The sequence below is a fragment of the Metarhizium acridum genome, assembly GCF_019434415.1.
Source record: "Metarhizium acridum strain ARSEF 324 chromosome Unknown scaffold_29, whole genome shotgun sequence".
In the NCBI taxonomy this organism is placed as follows: Eukaryota; Fungi; Ascomycota; class Sordariomycetes; order Hypocreales; family Clavicipitaceae; genus Metarhizium; species Metarhizium acridum.
The window spans coordinates 329,492-344,352 of record NW_027094017.1 but is presented as its reverse complement, the minus strand read 5'-3'; the positions used below and the strand labels follow the sequence as shown (position 1 = coordinate 344,352).

General features: G+C 51.8%; 5 protein-coding genes across 6 annotated transcripts; 2 read left to right on the top strand and 3 right to left on the bottom strand.

Annotated features, from left to right (window-relative positions):
• Window positions 1–475: 475 nt before the first annotated feature.
• Window positions 476–3,732, top strand: J3458_004154 (uncharacterized protein; the record flags this gene model as incomplete). Its single annotated transcript, XM_007816205.2, has 1 exon — window positions 476–3,732. The coding sequence occupies exon 1, from the start codon at window positions 691–693 to the stop codon at window positions 3,730–3,732; it is 3,042 nt and encodes a 1,013-aa protein (XP_007814396.2). The 5' UTR covers window positions 476–690.
• Window positions 3,733–4,135: 403 nt separating this feature from the next.
• TFB1_1 (RNA polymerase II transcription factor B subunit 1) lies at window positions 4,136–6,139 on the bottom strand (the record flags this gene model as incomplete). Its single annotated transcript, XM_007816206.2, has 2 exons — window positions 4,136–5,937; window positions 6,001–6,139. 2 exons carry the CDS (start codon window positions 6,137–6,139, stop codon window positions 4,136–4,138), a joined length of 1,941 nt encoding a protein of 646 aa, XP_007814397.2.
• A 782-nt stretch (window positions 6,140–6,921) lies between these two features.
• KGD1_1 (2-oxoglutarate dehydrogenase E1 component) lies at window positions 6,922–12,360 on the top strand. 2 transcript variants are annotated; one of them, XM_007816207.2, is made up of 2 exons: window positions 6,922–9,712; window positions 9,785–12,360. In XM_007816207.2, the coding sequence occupies exons 1-2, from the start codon at window positions 7,108–7,110 to the stop codon at window positions 10,327–10,329; spliced, it is 3,150 nt and encodes a 1,049-aa protein (XP_007814398.2). In that variant the 5' UTR covers window positions 6,922–7,107; the 3' UTR covers window positions 10,330–12,360. The 2 variants fall into 2 exon arrangements, with proteins under 2 accessions (XP_007814398.2, XP_065976640.1); XM_066118042.1 differs by having other exon boundaries at window positions 6,933–10,559.
• CIA1_1 (Cytosolic iron-sulfur protein assembly protein) lies at window positions 10,558–12,360 on the bottom strand. Its single transcript, XM_007816208.2, has one exon. It carries the CDS (start codon window positions 12,124–12,126, stop codon window positions 10,687–10,689), a length of 1,440 nt encoding a protein of 479 aa, XP_007814399.2. The 5' UTR covers window positions 12,127–12,360; the 3' UTR covers window positions 10,558–10,686.
• Window positions 12,361–12,427: 67 nt separating this feature from the next.
• J3458_004150 (uncharacterized protein) lies at window positions 12,428–14,548 on the bottom strand. The gene is made up of 2 exons (XM_066118041.1): window positions 13,846–14,548; window positions 12,428–13,770 (listed from the first exon to the last, which is right to left on the bottom strand). The coding sequence occupies exon 2, from the start codon at window positions 13,558–13,560 to the stop codon at window positions 12,664–12,666; it is 897 nt and encodes a 298-aa protein (XP_065976639.1). The 5' UTR covers window positions 13,561–13,770; window positions 13,846–14,548; the 3' UTR covers window positions 12,428–12,663.
• Between the last annotated feature and the right edge of the window lie 313 nt (window positions 14,549–14,861).

Below are 14,861 nucleotides of genomic sequence, written 5' to 3'. Positions count from 1 at the left end.
TGATCGGCCCAGTGCTGGAGGGAGCCTGAGGAGACAGCTGGCCCAGATTTGCTGTCAACTATTAGCCGTCAATATTATTATGCCTCCATGTCGTCACAGAATGGAGGCTGATACTGGAGTCTAAGCCCTGATTTGGGGCGGGCTGTATGTTTGGCCATTTCAAGCCATCAAGCGCGCCGTTAACCACTGAGGCTCCCAGTGCCTTGCCTCCGAGTATACAGATGCATGCCCCGGGGGATAAACACTAAGTACTAAGTACCTACCTAGGTACTCTGTAGATTGACAGTCCTATTACTCAGCACTCGTACTACCCAGTACTTACTACTCTGTATTGCCACTCCTCTGGTGCTCCCCAGTATGTAACTACGGAGTACGCACTCCGTACTAGGCACCCCAAGCCACTGAATATTAGGAACCCCTCCCCCCCCTTCTCCTCATGCAAGCCAGCGTCGGGAAAAAAATTACTAATGCGTGGGCCTTCTTGCTCACTCACCCTGGCCTTTGCTTTCCTACCGGTGCCAAACGACGAGAAAGACGTCGACATTGAGTTGAGATTGAGGATGCAGCAGTCCAGGTATCGGTCGGCATTGCGGCTGGGCCATGACATCTAGTGCCAAATCCCGGGTTGCAACTTCTCGCCGCCGCCGTTGTCTTCTCTTTGCGCGCGCACGTCTTTGACTTGCCGTCCGGATGCGGACCCCTATTCTTAAGGCTCTTCCTGCGACCATCGTGGTGACGGCTAGAGCTTCTTGGGCACCATCTTTGCGAGCCTTTCACTCGACCCCCGATCGTCGCATCGGGAATGGCTCTGTGCCTGGGGGCAAGCCTTCCGATGACTCCATCACGGAACACGACAATGAACCCGAGCTGCAACCTGCCACCGAGACAACTGGTGGTCGTGCAAGAAACCAGACATCTGGTGCTTTGAAGAACCGCCTGGCTCGCCGACGAGCAGCCTCCGCTCTGCCGCCTGTCAAGCTGCCATCCAGCTTTCTCGATACCAACATATCCCTTTACTCGGTCGAGAGGCTACCGCGGCTGCCGGTGGCGCTTGTTGAAGATGCCACACGCGACAAGACGTCGCGACTCTTCCAAGGTCATACCTCTCTGTCAAGGCAGAAGCACCAAGCCTTGCAGTCATATTTCGATACTGCTCTCACCATCTTACTGCTAAGAGATTGTGAACTTGCGATGGACTTTGAGCGCTCCAAAACCCACCATCAAGACAACCACTGGAACACATCCGCCTCTATTCAGTCCGTAGTTCGTATTTGGGACATGATCCTCGATTCTGCGTGGCACGTTGTCGATTGTATCTATCCAGCGAGGCAACCCGAATATACGTATAAAGTGCGGCCGTTTTGGTGGTGGGACATATACAAGCATCTCGACGAGCGCACCCAAAACTCTCGAGACCAACTTCTTGCTCTCACTCTTTCCCTGGACGGACGACTCGGCCACGCGGAGCAACTCGCTTACCCCTTATCTCATGCCGTTGCGGACCTACCAGTAGATACCCTCATGTCTATACATCATGCAGTCAAGCGCGATCTACAAGCATTACCACCGACAGTCTTCGATGCAAAATCTAGCAAGCGCCCAATAACCATTCTCTCAATGTCTGGATATGGCGGCAAGTCTATATCCCAGGCTGTGGGCGAGCATCTGGCATTCTGGAATCACGCAGACCTGATTCACTTGGATGCGCAAGATCTGTCAGTGCTTGTAGGCGACTACCTGGGTTTGAACTGGGCGTACTGTCGCGGCGCGGTTTCCATGATGGGCTTTCGTGCTGCTCAATTAAACGGCAAGCTTGTGAGAGAACCTGGCGATAACTCTCGCTTGAGTGAAGAAGATGACCATGATGCAGAGGCCAGCATTATCGGACTGCGGGCATCCACGGGCTCCCTTGACGATGACCTTCAAAAGATCAGACACGGCGAATATGATTGCTTCAGTAAATGGGAGAATCTTAAAATTGATAAGATCTTGGACCACATCATTCGTGCCCCGGAGCTGAAGACCGGTTCGCCTCAAACGCCCCAGCGACCAATTCTTATTCATCTTCACGACATTGTTGAGTTGAGCATGACGTTGGAAGGATCACTATTGCTTGGCAGGCTGAGAACACTGGTAGATGCTGCTTGGCATCAGGGAATGAAGATTGCTATTGTAGGAACATCCTCATCTGAGAAGTGTTCTGAAGAATATCAGAATGCAGTCAGCCAATTTGCAGCCACCGACTGGGTCATTACACGACACCTTGAGCCAGATCGAGTTGACAGACGGACGGTGGCAAAGGCTAGTTCTGGACAGGCCCGATTTAGCCTCCAAAAAGCAGACTATTTTACAGAAAATATCTGCAACATAAATCGGATGCTCAGAGCATTGAGCCCCAATGACTCACCAGTGGTGGTGGACCTTTCAAATGAGAACATCATAGCGTACCTCCATTCTGGGAACCCCAAGTTTTCCCTTTTGCGAGATTCCATTCTGCCTATTCCTGAAGTGTATCACCTGGCCTGCGCCTTCAGAGCGCTTGAAGACCAAAATCCAGGGACAGGCCCTATGGGATTCTTGGAACGATGTGCCATGGGCCCGCTTCGACAACAGCCTGGCCAGCGCTTCCTTGACAAAGATGACAGCGAGATGGACAACGAAGCTGATACACACCATCAGAATCGGGAAGAGGCTAAGTCTGATGGACGAATTGGAATGAAGCTCAATGAGTACGAAAAGCGCATCTCTTCTGGGCAAATAAATCGCGAGAACCTTCGCACAACATTTGAAGATGTCCATGCCCCGAAAGAGACTATATCTGCTCTCAAACTGCTCACATCACTGGCCCTTGTACGCCCTGATGCTTTTGCTTACGGCGTGCTTGCTCAGGATAGGATACCAGGTTGTTTGTTGTATGGGCCACCTGGAACTGGTAAGACGATGCTTGCCAAAGCCGTGGCAAAGGAGAGCGGTGCCAATATGCTTGAAATTAGCGGCGCAACGATCAATGATAAATGGGTTGGAGAGAGTGAGAAATTGATCCGCGCGGTTTTCACCTTGGCTAAAAAGTTGGAGCCATGCGTCGTGTTCATTGACGAAGCCGATTCTCTACTTGCGAAACGCAGCATGTTTAGCAACAGAGCTTCACATCGCGAGCACATCAACCAGTTCTTGAAAGAGTGGGACGGCATGGAAGAGACAAACGCTTTTATTATGGTGGCGACGAATCGACCTTTTGATCTTGATGATGCTGTGCTGCGGAGGTTACCTCGTAAAATTCTCATGGACTTGCCGCTGAATGCCGACCGCGCAGCCATCTTGCGTCTTCTCCTAAGAGACGAGTCATTGGACAGTTCTGTGTCGTTAGACGACCTGGCGCGGAAAACTCCGTATTATTCCGGCTCGGATCTGAAAAACGTTTGTGTTGCAGCTGCCATGGCCGCTGTGGAGGAGGAGAATGAGATGGCCGCTGATCACGAGGGCCCTGAGCCATACCAGTACCCAGAGCGCCGTGTTTTGCGCAGGGATCATTTTGAAAATGCCTTGAAGCAAATACCTGCGAGCGTCAGCGAAGATATGACGTCACTGAAGCTGATACGCAGGTTCGATGAGGAGTATGGAAACGGACGAAGGCAGAAAAAGAAGGCATCCATGGGATTCGGAGTCCTTGAAAACAAAGGACATGCTAATGGTAGTGAGGCAAGAATTCGTTCTACAATCTCCGTGGAATGAACTTTCGGGATGTTTTTGCAACCATCACAGGGGTTGAACTTCTCAAGTGCCAAGTTTGGCCACATAGAACGCTGAGGATGTCCCAGCAGAGCACACTGTATATTTACATGGTGGAGATTTGCGTTTGACTGGCATTGGATTTTGATAGACCTACCGCAAAATTGCCATGTCGAACTGATAGGCAAATGTAGTTTTACTATTTATATATATTACAAGAGTAGCACAGTCTTGTTCTGACCTTGCCGCGTTGTCGTCGCTTCTCGAAACACAACAATGTCCACAACCAAAGCATGAATGAGTGGATGCATCTATCCGTTTACATCCATTGTACAGGTATTTCTGCTCCGAGATTCTCCACCAACCAGTCATATGCAAGCGTATTTTGCAAATACGACATCACTTATTAGCCTTCGGTCGATATTTGAATTCCCTCAGCCGCTAGAGCTCTAGAGTATTCAGCTTGTGCCTTGTCTAGAGCATCAAGCACCGGCTGCATCAGTTTGAGAACAGCGTCTCGCCCACCACCGACCATATCAGACTTCCACCTGATTTTCTTCCCCGTACGTTCAAAGTGGTTGCGAATCTCTTGTTTACGCTGGCGAATGACGCTCTCCCGCTCCTTGTCAGCCTCCTCTGCAACAGCGGAGATGCGGGCGGATGATCGTTTCAGAGATTCAGCCAGATATTGCAGCTCAGCTGCACGATCGGGGTCCCCCGAGAGAAACGCAGTCCAGAACTGGTGAAGAAATTCAATGCTTGTCGCGTGCGTGAGGGTGCACTTTTCTGTCATGGGAGGGGGTAGCCCCATGGGAGACGTTGCGTCTGTGCTGTGACCATACTTTTGTGCTCGCTGTTGAAGAACACCCTCCATGACCTCCTTTCCCGCGACTTTGATGGCAGCCCTGGAGCTGACTTGTATATGTTTCTGGCTCTCCTCGTCACTGTCGCTTTCGTCTTCAAATGCAATGGCAGCCTGTAAACTGGCTCCGCCGCTAGAGTCTGTTTCAAATTTCCGCAACGAGTTCCTAATCTTGGACAAGACCTCCTTTGGTTTTTGTGTCGCAAACACACGAGCATTCTCTGATGGTGCGGAGTCTTGTTTTTGAAAGAACCTGTTTTGCTCCTTCACGTTGAGCATGATGCGATGCTCCGCTGTATTGCCACGCAAGTCTCGAAGTGCCAGCTCATTGAACTCATCCCGTTCCCCGCTACCGTTGTCATCATACACGTCGGAAGGCGCGACATTAGCCATGATCTTCTCGCTAAGACTATTCAAAGTCTTCACGATAGGTATGTTTGCCCTGGGCCTCATCTCGACATCTTTGGCATTACCACCCTTGAAGCCTCCCTGGTTTGACTCGTTTCCTTCTAGATCAATGATATGGGGGACACTTTGGGCCATGATTTTGCTTTGAACGCCTTCGGTATTTTCAGTCACATCATACTTGTCGAACAGGGGATCTTGAGCATCATTGTCGGTTATCCGCTCCCCTCTGAGTTTCTTCGACATGCGACTAAGAAAAAACCGGGACCAAAAATCCGCTTCCGAAAGCTTTGGGACGTTCTCGTTATAGATTCGTTTAACCAGCGGATGCTGTGCAAATATCATCTGAACTTGCTCGACACTGATATTTAGTTTCAACTCTCCATCAACGGTTCGTGGTTTGACTGTCGAGAGGACGTTATACGCCCCCTTTTTCTGATTTATTTCAATAGCATGGGCTCTGAGTAAGTTCGTGCGCGTAGACCAAAATTGTGAGTTGAATGCCGCGCCAGATATCGACTCTGGTTTTGTGGTGATGGCCTCCACGTACGTTTGGTGAAGACTTTTGTCTTTCTTCATCAGCGACTGTTGCAGCTCTATGTCGTTTTTTAGCTGATTGTCATCGAACCACCTCGTTGATGCCGAAGCCTGAGAGTTTACTGCGCTTGCAAATGCCATGGCTGCCGACCCACTGCCAGCAGCGGCAGGAGTAGAGGCATCTCCAGCGGTCGGCGTGGCAACATTTGGACGAGGCACGCCGGCATCATTGCTCCTCATATCAGCCAGGATCTTGGACAGAACATCCTTGATAGCCTTTGCTTCGGCCTTTGCTTCCGATGTGTTAAAGTGGAAGAGGTACGTTGCAGGGTCGGCTCCATTGTCTGCCTTTTCGAAAATCTTTAACATAACCTTGGCAGCCGTTTCTGGGGTCTGCTGAAGATCTGAGATACTTGTGTTAGAAAGCACGAACGAAGACAAAAAGACTACATATGAAGCTTTCTTACTCGTAATGTGGGACACTGGTAAAGAAATTGTCGGGGGCCCACCACTATTTGGAGTCCATGTGACAATTTGGTAGTCACCCGTTAAGGTGAGGATTCCATCCTTCTTTTTAAACAAGGTGCGACCTGCTGGAGCGGCCATGGTGCCGCTGGGAAAGAACCCACCCCAAACTGCATAAGAAGATAGGTTACGGCGCACGATCTCTTTGCGATTACACTCGAGGGATGGTTTGCGGTATCGACAAAGGGCTGACAGAGTGCTTTGATGAAGGCGCAGTGTGAGTGAAGGTTGAAGCTGTGAAGGCAGTTACCTAAGGTAACGTTCGGGAACTGTAGTCCCGACGGCTGACATGTCGTATCAAACGGGGGCTGCGCGAGGCTGGTGACTGACCGAAACTGCCTGGGAGCGTGTGGCTTGACCGAAGGACTGTGGCGTCGGTAAAGCGTCTTGACATCAGGCCGCGACCCGGAAACTCCCCCTACCCAACCCGTACCGTGTGATCTGCAACGCACCACACTGTAGCAGTCTCAGGGCCTCAACAGCCTGGTAACAGTGCACGTCCTTTGCGACAGGCACCGTCTCGGGTCTCCTTAGCTTGCAGTCAGCCGGGTGGCCGGATTCTAGAGCAAGGGCCTGGATGGGCCATCTGCAACATTCAAGGTGAATAGCAGTGCTGTGAGTGGCTGTCCATGCCCCTGTGGATGCGACGTACGCGGAGTCAATGCATTGAGGATGCCCTGTGACCCCCCTGGGCCACTGCCGTGACCTCCCAGGTGCCTCTGGCCCGGCACGTCCGAGAATTGCAGCACCAGACTCGAGTTGCCGCCCCGGAAACCAGCCGCTGTTTGCCCGCCGGTGCAAGCAGGTTTTTGTAAATGGCTCCCGTGGACTACCAGCCTGCAACTTCGACTTCTTTATCTCATCTCTCCCTCCCCAAGACTCCCCAACTCCGTTGCTTCCATCTGCAACTTGCCTTGCCATTCTTTTCTGATCAACTTGCGATCAAGAAATTGGGGAATGCATCGTTCGATTGAGTGTTAACCGCATTCCTCCGTTACCCATCTGTTGTATCGTCTCCTGAAGCTCCCCATCCATCATCAACCCTCACCATGTTGAGGAATCCGCTCTGTAGAGCTAGTTCACAGGTGCTCCGCGGTGCTCGATGTTCCGCAGCTCTATCAAGAAGCTCCATCCCGACAGTCTCTGCCCGAACGTCATCATGGAAGCTCGCCGCCGTCCGCCGTCCGCCGGCTGCGACGGCCGCGAGGTCGTACGCAACTGATGCCCTCCACTCGCCGCCGGACCCGAGTGACAACTTTCTGTCTGGAGGCGCTGCCAACTACATTGATGAGATGTACATGCAGTGGAAGCAAGATCCCAAGAGTGTTCATGTGTCCTGGCAGGTCTATTTCAAGAACATGGAAAGTGGCGACATGCCCATCTCCCAGGCTTTTCAGCCGCCACCAAACCTGGTTCCTAACATGACTGGGGGCGTACCCCGTCTTGCCGGCAACCTAGCACTTGAGGATGGCTCTGATGTCACAAATCATCTGAAAGTTCAGCTGCTCGTCCGCGCCTACCAGGCCCGTGGCCATCACAAGGCCAACATTGATCCCCTTGGTATCAGGAACACCGCTGAGGGCTTTGGTAACATCAAGCCCAAGGAGCTGACCCTCGAACATTATGGATTCACCGAAGCCGACCTTGACACCGAATACACTCTGGGACCCGGCATTCTGCCTCGATTCAAACGCGAAGGCCGTGATAAGATGACATTACGAGAAATTGTGGCCGCTTGTGAGAGGATCTACGCCGGATCCTGGGGTGTCGAGTTCATCCACATTCCCGATCGCGAGAAGTGCGACTGGCTGCGCGAGCGTCTCGAAGTTCCCCAGCCGTTCAAGTACTCCATTGACGAGAAGCGTCGCGTCCTTGATCGGCTTATTTGGAGTTCCAGCTTCGAGTCTTTCCTGGCAACCAAGTATCCCAATGACAAGCGGTTTGGTCTCGAGGGCTGCGAGACCCTTGTCCCCGGTATGAAGGCTTTGATTGACCGCAGTGTGGATTATGGTGTCAAGGACATCGTCATTGGCATGCCTCACCGTGGTCGTCTCAACGTTCTCAGCAACGTCGTGCGCAAACCGAACGAATCGATCTTTTCAGAATTTGCTGGTACACTCGGCGCTGAGGACGAGGGTTCCGGTGACGTCAAGTACCACCTGGGAATGAACTTTGAGCGTCCTACTCCTTCGGGTAAACGCGTTCAGCTCTCCCTGGTCGCAAACCCTTCTCACTTGGAAGCCGAAGACCCCGTTGTCCTGGGCAAAACTCGAGCCATCCAGCACTACAATAATGACGAGAAGACTCACAGAACCGCCATGGGGGTTCTCCTGCATGGTGATGCTGCCTTTGCTGCCCAGGGCATTGTTTACGAATGTTTGGGTTTCCACTCCCTACCTGCCTTCTCAACTGGGGGCACGATCCATCTTGTTGTGAACAACCAAATTGGCTTCACAACTGACCCTCGATTCGCCCGCTCTACAGCCTACTGCACTGATATTGCCAAGGCTATCGACGCCCCTGTCTTCCACGTTAATGCTGATGACGTCGAAGCTGTCAACTTTGTTTGCCAGCTGGCTGCTGACTGGCGTGCCGAGTTCCAGCACGATGTTGTCATTGACTTAATCTGCTACCGAAAGCATGGCCACAACGAAACGGATCAGCCGTCGTTCACCCAACCCCTCATGTACAAGAGAATCCAGCAGAAGGAGCCTCAGATTGACGTCTATGTCAACAAGCTTTTACGAGAAGGCACTTTCACAAAGGAAGATATTGAAGAGCACAAACAATGGGTTTGGGGTATGCTTGAAGAGAGCTTTGACAAGTCCAAGGACTATACCCCCACCTCCAAGGAGTGGACTACTTCTGCGTGGAATGGCTTCAAGTCCCCCAAGGAGCTAGCTACGGAGATCCTCCCTCACCACGCTACTGGAGTGGACAGGAAAACTCTAGACCACGTTGGCGAAGTCATTGGCTCTGCCCCTGAAGGTTTCCAGATCCATCGCAACCTGAAGCGCATTCTTACGAACCGGACTAAGTCTGTTGTTGAAGGAAAGAATATTGATTTCCCCACAGCAGAGGCTCTAGCGTTTGGTAGCTTGGTCACTGAAGGATACCACGTTCGTGTTTCTGGCCAAGATGTTGAGCGAGGCACATTCTCTCAGCGTCATGCCGTGTTCCATGAACAAGAGAACGAGAAGACATACACCCCACTGCAGCACATCAGTAAGGACCAGGGCAAATTTGTCATCTCCAACTCCTCCCTGAGTGAGTTTGGTGCTCTTGGGTTCGAGTACGGTTACTCCTTGCAGTCACCCAATGCCCTGGTTATGTGGGAAGCGCAGTTTGGTGACTTTGCCAACAACGCGCAGTGTATCATTGACCAGTTTATTGCTTCTGGAGAAGTGAAGTGGATGCAGCGAACTGGCCTTATTATGTCTCTCCCTCACGGGTATGATGGTCAAGGTCCCGAGCACTCGTCTGGTCGTCTGGAACGTTATCTCCAGTTGTCCAACGAGGATCCTCGTATATTCCCGACTGAGGAGAAGCTTGCGAGACAGCACCAGGACTGCAACATGCAGATTGCCTACATGACAACCCCAGCCAACTTGTTCCATGTTCTGCGCCGACAGATGCACCGACAGTTCCGAAAGCGTAAGTCTCTACCCCCGGGCACTCATTTCCAGTGCGCTTGATATAGAACGACGTTGGCTAACATGCGCTCAGCTCTTGTCATATTTTTCTCCAAGTCTTTGCTCCGCCACCCGCTCGCTCGCTCAAATATTGAGGATTTCAGTGGCGAGGATGCTGGCTTCCAGTGGATTATTCCTGATCCTGAGCATCAAACTGGTGCAATCAAGGCCCCTGAGGAGATTGACCGTGTCATTTTGTGCACTGGTCAGGTCTGGGCTGCCCTACATAAGTACCGAGCCGACAACAAGATTGACAACGTGGCTTTCACCCGCATTGAGCAGCTGAACCCATTCCCTTGGCAACAGCTGAAGGAAAACCTCGATATGTACCCTAACGCCAAAACCATTGTCTGGGCCCAGGAGGAGCCTCTTAACGCTGGTGCTTGGAGCTTCACGCAACCCCGTATTGAGACTCTTCTCAACCAGACCAAGTACCACGACCGAAAACATGTCATGTACGCTGGCCGTAATCCGAGTGCGTCTGTTGCCACTGGCGCGAAACATCTGCACAAGAAAGAAGAAGAGGAGTTCTTGGAAATGGCTTTCACCGTGAAGCAGGACAAGCTGAAGGGCGAGTAAACGACAATAATTAGAATAATGGAACGGTTTCGTGAGGAAGTGCGATAGTGTCACCGTGGAAGATTTAGAAATGGCCTTATGCCTGTGGTGCAGGCGGCTTGAAAATGAAAGGGTGGGCTCCCTTTGTGTAGTAATTGTACCATAAAAATGACCTTTTCGAGGGCAACTATTATAGTAGTACCAGTACCATTGTTCCCATAGCGTGGCTTCGGTACGGTAGAAAATGGCATCTGTTTGTTTTGTTTGATCCTATGGGGATAATAATGTGAGCATATCTTGAAGCTTGATGGACTCGCGACAGTAGTCGATTTCTCTTGCCAGGTGTTATGTGCAAGTTACGGTATGCTCTATCTCTACTCATATACACTGCTCCGAACCTCTTGTCCCCGGCGCATCATCAACCTTTACCTGCCACGAGCGGACTATCCCATCGTCCCCAGTAGTTACCAGCATCTCCTCCTCTCCTCGTTTCTCAGAGCCAGCATCATAACGCCGACACCAGGTTATATGGTTTACTTCGAATGGTCCATGAGAATTGGGTATTGTAGTCAGCAATTCCCACGTTGTCGGAGATGGTGCTAACGTCGAAGGCTGCGCATTGGACATGCTCGGCATGACAGAGCCATCAGTACAGGCAGTATTGTCACTCTGTCCTTCAGAGGCTGTTACAGATACAGGCGGGATGTCAACTTCTTCGTAGAGAGCAAGCTTACCGTCCCTTCCTGTGCTGGCAACCAAGCCGGAGTCCTTGCTCCAAGTGACCGAGTATACATCTCGATTGTGAGCCGTGGGCAAAACAGCAGCACATGTCCAATCCTCTCTCAGAGACCTCCTCATGGTGTTGGGGATGCCCCCAAGAGAACTTCGGCTCCCCGCCCCGAATCCGTCGTTGTCTTCTTGGCCCTCTGGATCTTCCTGGAGCGTCCACAGGCGCACCGTCCCGTCGGCAGAGTAGCTCAGCAAGCGCGGGAAGCGACCGTTTTTTGGCCGCGACTCCCATTCAACACCCCAGACGGTTCCTCCGTGGCCTTCCAGAACCGCAACACATACCCATTCGCCATCACCATCCTCGCGCCATATACGAACGGTGTTGTCGTAGCTGGCGCTGGCAAGGACGTCGGAGCTGTACTGACGGCGAGAATTCCTCCCCGGAACATCTGGACACCAAGCCACGGCTTTGACATCTCCCTCGTGCTCATTAAGCACAGCAACGGTTTCCCACTCGTCGTCTGTTTCGGATGCGCCAATGTCCTCCCAGATCCACACGGACTTGTCGCGCGAACAGGTGGCCAGGTATGCGCCGGACGGTGCAAACGCACAGCCTTTTATCTCCGAGTCGTGGCCCTCCAGAACCAGTGTGAACTCCCAGTCCTTGTTGCCAACATGGCTCGTTTCGTCGCTGTCGCCGCTTCCCACTTTTCTGCCGGAGGCTGTGATTTCTACCTCATTCTCATCCGAAGGTGCCCCATCTGTCGCCGCCGTAGAGTCGCCGCCCCAGCGCCATAGTCCCGCGGTAGCATCAAAGCTTCCGGACACGAGGCACAGCTTATGAGGCGGTAGGCCAGGCTTCCAGGCTACGGATCGAACGGATCGGGTATGGCCACCGGTCAGGTTGCTATGGCACGAAAGCGTGGACAGAGAAAAAACGGTGACGGACTTTGCGTGGGCTGTCGCAATCAAGGGGAGGGTCGGGTGCGGTATTGATGCCCATGCTCGTTCATGGAGGTCAGGTTGGAAAGGTTCGATCAAGGTAATCGTGGCTGTCGTTGACGAAGAACGTGACGCTGCGGGGGGCATTTTCAGGTACACGATTTAAGCGGTTCAAGGACAGTTTGCGGGCTCGTGGATAGATTGGCGACAGAGAGGGCTCGAAGGTTTCCCCAGCATTCGACTTCTGGCGGTCAGATCGAGCCAGGGCAGCTGGAAAGGCGGAGAGGGCGCAGAGGGCGCTGCAAACGCGACAATGTAGGGAATAGGTAGTTACTTTGCAGTCAATCCCGATGTCGCAAACACGGCGGCCATGCCATTGCGGCTGTTGCCCCGCTGATAAGAACGAGTAGAAGGAATTGCCCATCCACCCGGACGTAGACACCCAGGATTGCCCGAAGAAATTTTTTTAAAAAAAACTAAAAAAAAAAAAACTGCATAGAGTATGTTTGATCATTCCATCATCTACATTAAAGCTCTCTAGCATCATTGCACCCCTCATATACTATCTAACCTCGAGTCCGTGCACGTCCGCGTTGGTCAATAATTCACCACCTTCATAGTAGCCACGCCTAGACCTGGGTTGGACTCTTCAAACTCCCAGCAAAATGTGACTTGTCATCCTCGTCACTCCCTCAGATTGGAGCCCTTCCTCCCTCGTGCTTTCCGGGGCAGACAAACCCATATTGCAATTAGGAAAACCAATACTGCCAGAATAATAGGCTGCAGCACTCCAACGCCATGACCTTCTGCGATGGCACCAACAGCAAACGGCAAGACAGCAGCGCCGCCGCCTCCAATGGCAGACGAAAATCCAATGGCACTGACGTGATACTCGGTAGGTAGTATTTGGGTTGAAACGACGATGGCGGCCGGAAAGAGCGGCCCCAGAAAGAAACCCAAAGACGATACGAACAACATGGCACCGACCGTGGTGGGAACTAACCAATAGGCAAGTTGAAAAGCAATGCATAATACTAAATATGCAGCAATGGCGAGCCTCTCTCCAACCCGACCCGTGACGAAACCTAAAACAATTCGGCCTAGTGATAAGCCGAGCCAGAAGAGTGTGGCAGTGACGCCGGCCAGAAGACCGTCGGCATGTCTCTCTTCCATCATGAAAGTTGGAATCCAACCACCTAGACTAACCTCTGCACCGGCATACAGGAGTAAAAAGATGGCGACAAGCCATGTGACGGGCTCTCGGAGGACTGTGGCCGTCCTTGCTCCTCCATCAGAGCCCCCTTTGTGAAGCTTCTCGCGGTGTGCTGCTCCAGTAGCACCCCAAAAAGCCCACAGTCCAAAGGAAAGCTCAACACACACAATCAAGATGAAGATGTAGTAGAAGGAGTACCAGGGCATCTTCAGCTTGGCCACCATAGTCGACGAAATAATAGGTGCCACAGTTGCGCCGAGACCAAACGCCCCGTGAATGATGCCCAGCAACTCGTTGGTTTGGTGCATATTGCCGACCCACGCATTGTAAGCACTATCTTCAATACCACTTCCAAATCCAGTGAACATGAAGAGTATAGGTAGAAGGGGGAATGGCGGACGAAAGACTATTGGAATATATCCGACGAGGCGGAAGAGTGGGCCTAGGAACGCGATGCCTCGCTGGCCAACCTGATAGTGAATCCAGTTATTCGACAGTGCTGCGGTAACATATCCAAGAAACGGCACTATGAATATTGTTGAGACAGTGGTATGGCTTATATCGTAGTAGTCTTCGATCTAGTGAGGGTCAGCTTCATTTATTCATGGCGTATGGCAGGTAGACGCGACCATCTACACACAAAGCCAACTCACATATGGGAGGAGAGCCTAGTTTTACGAGAAAAGTTGTCGCGCGTATCAGCATATCATGCAATTCTTCAAATCATGACGGAATAAAATGAGCTGCGCAATCAGTTTTGATACATACGCCGATGCAGCCGTCATGCATGCCCATAACGAAAAACGACAAGTTAACCCCGCAATATCGATACATGTTGATCCGTGGATTGTTCCATGCTTCGCGACGGGGGTTGACATCCACTTCGAGGCCGTCTGTATCATCTTGGAGATCATCATCGGCTACCTCAGCACCATCTTCCGTGTTTCGCAAGAGACTGGCAGCGGCCGCTTCGTTGTCGTGGGATAGTTGGTCTTCGTCACTGTCCTGGAAACTCATCCACCGTGGCACAGGCCTAGAGAGAGGAGGGCTAGCCATGTCGAGAGGTAACGGCTATACGGAGACACGGAAAGAGGAAAAAGCTTGGATAGTCTATTGAATAAACAGAAGGAAAGCGAGTGAAGAAAAGACAGATGCGCCGATAGTAGAAGACACTATTGTGTCCTATTTACCAAGCAGTCAAGTCATCGTTGGTTTTTGGCGATCCGATAGTGTGGTTCCTAGATGACTATGAAGGGGGAGTGAATTGGTCGGTGTGGTTATCGGACGGAAACCATGTCGGAAAGCAAGTTGGAACTTGGGAACCTCCACATTTGCTGCATGTTGAGAGGCTCCATGTTCAATTGAGAGCGATGAGGGCCCCCTCCTTCCTCCGACATCTAACCTAAAGTACTCACTCACTAAAGTCCCTTGTTTTTTGGGCAGGTGCTCTGTACTCATCCCCGATAACGGAAAAACAAGACCTCAAGTCCTGGCCTCCCAGATCTTAACCGCATTAAAGATGTCAACTGGTGTCTGGTCTCTTCCCTCCATCACCCACTTCACTAGGACAACTTGATCCGCCATGTGCCTAGATCCCACGTGACTGACTATATGGCTGCGACGGTGGGCACATTAGCCGTCCTCAGTTTTCACCTTATTCTGGCTCCTC